Source organism: Aulostomus chinensis, chromosome 9, assembly GCF_037954235.1.
Source record: "Aulostomus chinensis isolate RoL2024-O1b breed Wild chromosome 9, RoL_Achi_v1.0, whole genome shotgun sequence".
Classification (NCBI taxonomy): domain Eukaryota; kingdom Metazoa; phylum Chordata; class Actinopteri; order Syngnathiformes; family Aulostomidae; genus Aulostomus; species Aulostomus chinensis.
The window spans coordinates 399312-407368 of record NC_141328.1 but is presented as its reverse complement, the minus strand read 5'-3'; the positions used below and the strand labels follow the sequence as shown (position 1 = coordinate 407368).

The 8057-nt window shown below is 44.4% G+C and overlaps 1 protein-coding gene across 4 annotated transcripts in view; it reads right to left on the bottom strand.

Moving 5' to 3' along the window:
- Positions 1–704: 704 nt before the first annotated feature.
- LOC147255275 (IQ motif and SEC7 domain-containing protein 1-like) overlaps positions 705–8057 on the bottom strand; it is a 147927-nt gene continuing 140574 nt past the window's right edge. For all 4 annotated transcript variants that reach the window (XM_086212867.1, XM_086212868.1, XM_086212869.1 and 1 more), the window contains one exon: positions 705–7048. In XM_086212867.1, the coding sequence (XP_086068993.1) occupies positions 5807–7048 (1242 nt within the window). In that variant the 3' untranslated portion in view covers positions 705–5806. The remainder of the gene's footprint in view (positions 7049–8057) is intronic.

The following is an 8057-nucleotide window of genomic DNA, read 5'->3' as shown; positions in this document are numbered from 1 at the left end:
CGTCAGCCTGCCGGATGTCCCTCTCTCTTGGACCTCTCAGTACTTTTATCACTTCTCTTTTTCCCATCAATGAACAATACGTCATCATAAGAATTGTATAAAGTTTACACTCGACACAAAGTCACATTTAACGACCTGTATTTCAAGAACAAAACAACCCAGGAGCCCACTCGGAATTCATGACGTCCTCTGTGACAAACCTGATGAATCCCTGGGGTGTTTGTGAGGTCATTTGTGAGATTATAAAGTTTTTGTTCCTGCTTTTACATCTGTGACTGTGATGGAGCTAAACAACTTTGGATTTTGTTTCAAATTTAAATTTGTTTTCTGACTGTGAAAATATACGCACAACATGAAATAGATTTTAACTTGTGGGTATAATTGTATGTTCGAAATTAATCTCATTCATATTAGAGATTATATGAATATCTCCAACCAGCTGGAGCCAGCTGGCCCCCGGGCTGGCCCCCGGGCAAGCGCCCTGGGTCACGCCATCCTCACAGCTGCCTATGCATTTGCCAAGGAGAGTCGTACTCATCCTCAACCACACGAGTCTGATCTGTGGAGGAAGAAGAAAGCTGCAGAAAGAAGGGACTCGGTTCCATGACATGAATGCGTGCTCCAGCGCTCCTGCTGGCCCCCCACTGGTCACTAACTTATCTGTTTTCAGTCACTCAAACTAAACAGGACACGATTCCATCACCATGAACAGATTTTTATATTTTTAAAGCAATAAATATTTCCATTTTTCATATCTCTGCAATTTCAAAAACAAAGTACAAGGAACATATTTATGTACACAGCTAAAATCTTCCAAACATAGTTTTTTAAAATAATATCATCTCTGTTGACACATATTTGACACTGTACTCATACAACTTTACAAGACGACATCCGTCCTCTTTGCTCTGCATTACTAACAAGACGTGTTTCCCTTCAACAGTCACACACGACTCAGACTGGCGCAGACGGAGCAGAGGGGCCCCCCAACTCCACCAAACCTGATCTGATGTGCTGACTTGTTTAAATGTTCCTGGTCTGGCATGAGCAGTCGGATAGGATTTGCTTTCCTGGTGGTCCTGATGTGAAGACAAAGAGAAACTGCCTCCCACTGAGCAACGTGAGTACTTCTCATATATGATGGTTATGTACATTCTCATTTATAATACAGTTTCATTCAGTGCAGATACTCTAATAAATACCACATGCAAACTGAATCTAATGGAGATCAGACCAGAGCAGAGAAAACAGATTTAAATTCAGTGTTTAATGGACCGTACCTGTGCTTCTGCTGAAATCACACAGAGAAAACAGAACAAAACCAAACGCCGAGTTGATTTTCTATCTCCAAGACAGCCGTTCTTTTGAGTTCACGTCGATCAAACAGACAGCAGATAACAATCCCATCAAATGTGTATACGTGTGTGTATATGTGGACATATACACACACGTATACAATATATATATATAATGTATACGTGTGTATAGTATACAATATATATAATGTATACGTGTGTATAGTATACAATATATAATGTATACGTGTGTATAGTATACAATATATAATGTATACGTGTGTATAGTATACAATATATAATGTATACGTGTGTATACGTATACTATATATAATATATACACATATACAATATATATAATGTATACGTGTGTATATGTCTACATATACACACACGTATACACACATACATATACACACGTACACTTTATATCTATCTATCTATCTATATCTAGATAGATAGACACAGACACAGACACACACACACACACACACACACACACACACACACACACACACACACACACACACACACACACACAATTTGGACCAGAACCCACACAGTCACCTACAACACCACCTCAAAGTCAATTGGAGCCACAACAAAGCAACAGAGGTGCTGAGACCCCATAAAAAGTCTCTTGTAATGGATTTTTTTTATCTGCAATTTGATCTTAAACATAAAATGACACTGAAATTTGTCTGAAAGTAAGAAAATGAATCAAGCAACTGATGTGACTTGTTAGGCTGTCAGAAATGAAAAAGCCATGTGATTTGTAATTCAACTGTCCGGTCTGGAGCGTTAGCACGTGTGCTGGTTTGGAAACGCAGCGGCTTTAGAATTCATGCTGCTGCTCAGTGACAGGCTCTTTTCCATCATGTCAGGTGTGTTACACACACCTATATGTATAACAATTGCTTTTAACCAGCAAGCATGCACATACATTTTTTCTGAGGTGGATTAAACCACCTTAACACAGGCTTTGATTTCAGAGCATCCGAACAGGAGCCAGTGACTGTTCTGCCTGTTTCTCTGGTGTGGGTGATTCCCCACAGAGGCATCAAATGATGCATGTCAAACATCAGTTGGCACTTGCTGTGTGTTTGGGGCGTCTTTGACACGCCAGCTGATTCAGTACATTATTGTAGCTGCTGCTGTTGTCCAGCTGCCCGACAAGTTCAAAGTTAGTATGAGTAGCAAGGTTAGTATTCAGAAATGTAGTTGAGTGTCACAGAAAGATCTTGGTTTTGTTGTTAACACATTCAAAATGATAAAAAAAAGTTCAATCCAAAAATGCCCAAATCAAAAAAGAAAAGATACATAACAAAATAAATAAAAGATGCTAAATTACAAAAACAGCCAAAGGAGTACGTTATGTTAGTAGAAGCTTGTCACACAACAATATTGATAATAATATCAATAGCATACTCTAAAAAGTTAAAAGGGTTCTTCACATTTAAAACGACAGGGGACCCAAGTTGGTTCCCTGAGGAACTCCATCAAATGATTAGAAGGTTTTACTAGTGGGGAACCCTTTGAAGCTTCAATAGCCTGAAGAACCCTCAAGAACTTTTGGTGGTTAAGAGCTTTTTAAGCAGTTCTGACCTCAGTTACAGATCAACACTGTTGGCCACACTGAAAACAGAACACACTGTACAGTTCATATCTACAGTAGGTGCATTCATGTTATCGGCAAAAAAGTATTGTTAATATTTGCATTCACGGCATCAGAGGCCTTTCCCATCATCCAGCCGTTGGATGCTGGTCAGTATCTCTTTTGAGGCTGACTAAACTTCCACACGGACACGCAGGCGCCTCCTTATACTAGTGAAGCAGTACAAGTGGACTGTGAGATAGTGGAGTAGCTGGCGTCCTGTCAGCTATGGTGGGCTTCCTGCCCTGACATCCTGGCATCTCTATCAAATGAAGAGAAGGAGGGTTTCAACTCTAAAATGGAAAGTTTGACAAAGTGCAAAAATAATGCGTAAAAATTAGTTTTTTTTCCAAGAGTATTTCACTTAGTGGAGTAAACAAGTTCTGCACTCCAGTCCTCCAAGAAGTCCTTAAAGATAAAATCAGGTCCAGTGTTCAGGTTCCTTTATGTCTTTTGTAGATGACAATGGGTAAGGGCTCAGTCTTTCAGCCAAATTTAAATAACCCAGTCAAAGGATACAATCAACCCATGAATGACTGATTTAGGTGATGAAATATCTCGTATTCCCAGGTTTTTTGCTGACGTTCATGAATGGATTATGACTATTTCATACAGTACCATCCTAATGTCTGAAGGAACCTTATTCTCCATTTTGCAAAACAATTTCTTTTTTGAAGAAACCTAAATGATGCGAGTGGGAAATTAACTCTGATTTATCTGGTAAATGTCTTCCTGCATCTTAACATATTCTCTTAAATACACAAGAGTGAAGTTGTTCCTGCAAAATCTGGTGCATTTTAATTTATCTTATGACCTTGAGCCTTCACATGCTACATGTATTCTGATTTTATTCTAACTGTGATGGCAACAAGATTTTATAACGCTCAAGAATTAAAACTATGTCTGCCAGAATGAGCAGACCGGTTGTAACTACAAGTGATGCCTGCAGGTACAGTGTAATCACGTAGAAACAACAGATCCATCCAGTGGCTTCAGAATTTATGACAACATGAAAGTAAGAAGTCACATGACATCAATAAAAGATAGAAGAATTCCAGGTACAGAGGCGGTGAATGGAATGATGTTCAGGAGACTTGCATGTGAGACGCAGGTAACGCAAAGCAGCCACAAAGTTGATTTTGTGTCGCCGGCGTTTGGCTTCTCCCCGCCTTAACAGTCCTCATTTGAACCAAGCCTCGACCTTTTCCTGACCCGGGACATGGAGGGTTGGGACAAACCATTTCTATCACTATGTGGGTAATCCAATGATGATGTGTTTTTTTTTTTTTATGATAGACAAGTCTGAATAATTCCATGTGAGGGAATATGTGTTTTCATTCATTCATTCAGTTATGAATTCATAAACTAACCCTAACCCAAAGATGATAAAGCTTGTTATTATCTTCTTCTCTCTTTTTTTTTGAGACAACCGCCATGATGGCATCCATCTGCTTTTGTATTTGATTTTGAATACAAAAGCAGAAACAATGTTACAGAATTCTGGAGAAGGTGATGCATAATTAACAGGTGTAAAAGTAATCATTTTTCCCATATTATTTCCAGCCAAATCCTTCAAAAGTTTGAGTAATCTACTGCTGAGAGTCACATGATAACAACCCGTTTCATGTAACCTGAAAGAAAAAGCTGTTCCACGATAAGCGGAAGGGATGTGGTTCACTCTCAGGTTTCATCGAAGGCAAAAGCTTGATTAAAAAGGACTCTGTTTCCCAGACTGCACCCTGTTTGGCACCATTCAGCATAATCTCCTTTTGACCAAGGGTCACACACAATATACAGCATGAAATACAGTCCACATCTATAATTATTTTGGACATTGTCTGGCTCATTATTCATATGGGGGGGGGGGTGTATATATCCCCCTCTGCTATAATACAAGATAAAGTCCTGATCCACGACAGCAGCAGCGCACTCTAGTGAAACCCTGTAACCCACAAGTTTTGGAAAGTTTTTCTGTCATTATTCCATAAAAAAACACCTGTAGTTTTTCATTTCATGGCTTATTTCACAATAACACACTTTTTATGGCCAAATGAACATGGGCTTCCTGTACGAGAGCGACACACAAGAATCCCTCCCACTGCATATATAATTTCACCATGGACACACAGACACTCAGTAGCTATTGCACATGACATGCATACCTCTGTCTAAGACACCGTAGTCAGCACGCCGGCTGCTCGCTAACACCTCATGGCTCGTAAAATGTTTACCAAAACATCGTGCTTTTGGCGTGAAAACAAGGTGGTGCAAGATTTGTGGGATTTTTGGAGTAAAGTCAAAGGTCCTGTTGTTGTCAGGCAGGTGAAACCTGAACTGTCCATTCGGCCACTTGTGTTAGCATCGAGAGCTAACCCTTAATTCTTGGGCACTGCTCTCTTCACATCCACTAAAGAGACATGTTGTCACGAACAATATGACACAAAAACTTTATCAGCAAAGAATTACAAACATGTCCTCCTCAGACCTTCAGAGGGGCCCTAAGAAAGAAAGATGTGGAGAATTTCAAGATGGCAGCGACTCTTTTGTGACCAACTAAACACTGTGAAGTCCATTCTTGGTGTTAGTTGCTGTGTGAGCAGGTTTTCCAGAATCGTGGTCCTGGCAGGGTTCAAGCCGCCACCACTCGTCTACCTGCGGGGGAAGTGGATGTGAAAGTAACACAGGCTGAGCAACTTCCTCTTCCCCGCTATCAGTGCTCTCCGTCTTACCATGCGGCCATTTTGATATACCTGCACTTGTGCCCCCCCCCTCTTCCTCCCCCGTCTGCTCCCTCTCACTGCTGCCCCCCGCTGGCTCACGCTGGGATGGCGGACCAAAGCCCTCATCTTCTGCCTTCTCACACAACTGTGCTGATCCGACTGACAGGTTTCGATTTGGGACCGCCCCCTTGCCCGCCTGCTGCCCCTGGGTGTGGGGAGGGTGGGGCAGCTGATGGGGGTGGTAGTGGCGAGTGTGGAGGGGGAGGTGGGATGGAGGAGAGTGGCGGATACTGAGGGGCATACGGCTGTGGAGGCGTCTGAGTGATGAGGCGCGCAGAGGGGGTCTGGGGTGGTGGGGTGGAAAAGATGAAGTGGGTGGAGGGGGATGCAGAAGGGGAGGGGCTGAGAGGGGAGTGTGTGTGCGCGGCGTGGTTGTGAGAGTGTGTGTGAGCGTGGGGATGGGGCTGTGAGTGTGAGATGGTCAGAGGGAGTTTTCCACCGCCGCCTGCCCTCCCCACCATGGGGTGTGAGTGGTAGAGTCCGTGCGGGGTAGTAGGCGTGAGGGGGGAGTGTGGGGAGATTGGTGGAGGAGTGGTGAACCCCGAGCTCATGTTGTAGCGCGGGTGCTGGACGCCGCCATGTTGCATCCTCTGATGCTGCTGGATATGAGCGGGAGCGCAGCCTGACGGGCCCTGCCGCCGCGGCACTGATACCCTGTGTGTGAGGGGGGGGTGCTGCGGCACGCTCTGCATGTGGTAGCGGTGATGGTGGTGGTAAGGTGGGGGTGGGGTCTGCTGCTGCTGGTGTCCCGTAACACTGACTCCGCCTCCACCATTGTTGCCGTGGCAGTACTGTGCATGCAAAGCCTGCAGCTTGGACGGTACCCCTCCCGGACCTCCTCCCCCTCCAACTCCGCCTGAGTCCGACTGACCGAGGTTGGCTGAGGGGGAGGGGCATGGGGAAGGGGAGGATGGGTGGACGATGGGAGGCTCGGGGGCGGGGTAATGGGGAGGTGATGATATCATCAGGGGACTCGGGGGGCTTTGTGGCATTGGCGAAGTCATGGTCAGGGGACCAGGAACCTTGCCTCTGCGGCTGCCAAAGAAGTTCCCCAGCAGGCCAGCGCCAGCTGGCCCTCCCGCACCTGACATCCCTCCTCCGACCCCAGCCCCTCCCCCGCTCGCGAGTGGGGAAGTGATGACCCCTCCCTGGTTGTGACAGAGCCCCGGCCCACCCCCCACCCCCGTACCGGGGCTCTGAGTAGGGCGGTGTGGCCGGTAAGCTGTTGGTGATGATGGGACCATCATGGGGCTGTAGGAGAGACCTCCAGCAGGTAGGGGGTGCTGTTGGTGAGGCCGAGGGCTGCTAATAATGGAACCCTGGGGGACAACAAACACAGAGGAAGAGTTATGGATGTGTCAGTGCTTCATCCAGTTCCTCAAAAACTGCAATACTTATACTGATGAATCCTTTTCCCACAGTCATATTCATAGTCATGAAGTCACAGACACCACAGATTTCAGTTCATTTTAATTCTATATTAGAAATGTCTTTTTGACATGAAAGTTTCTACAGCAGCAGCAGAGAAGCTTCCACATTTTGCTGATGACGGTACCTTTCATCTGTAGCCCCTCTTAGTAGATAAATTACTTCAGTAATCATTTTCCTAACAGATTTGTGTAAATTAGGTCTGGTTTAGAGTCAAATAAACACAAAAGCGGCGTGCAGTCAAGGGCATTGTTAACTTGTGATTAATAAATCGTAAACATGGCGACCTATCTGCGACCCCTCAGACCCACCTCCACTCCTCTCCCCCTCTCTAGTCCTGACTTAAATATCTCAACAACCTTTGTAAAGTTGCTGAAGTTAAAGGAAAGGTTGTCATGGTCCCTGGAGGATCAACCATACGGATGTTGTCAAGGTTCCCTCAGAGGTTGGAGGTCAGTGACATTCACCAGTCCTGCTGGATGACCATTCACATAACCATCAGCTGTGTCTGGCACTAATTAGTGAAAGCTAACACAACCAGACAAAGATAACAACATCGCTGTGTTCTTATAAACCTATTAGCATACTGACGTTAGCTAACAAGCATTTAGCTAAGAGGTAACTTCTGTTTCCACAAAACAAGTTGATATGAACTGAAATCAGAGGCTGTTAGGAAGGAATTTACATGTAAAACTCTAAAGTGAGAGTCAGACATGCAGGACAGGAGAAGAATGGAAGATGAAGACAAATAAGTAGAAATATGCTGTCCTCCTGGTTGCCAGCTGGTTTGATAACAGCTGCCAAGACCTTTGATGCCAAGAGGAAAATACGGCCAGTAGAGCCACTTCGGAGCCGTAAGAGTGATAAAAGATGAAATTTCATACATGGACAAACACATTC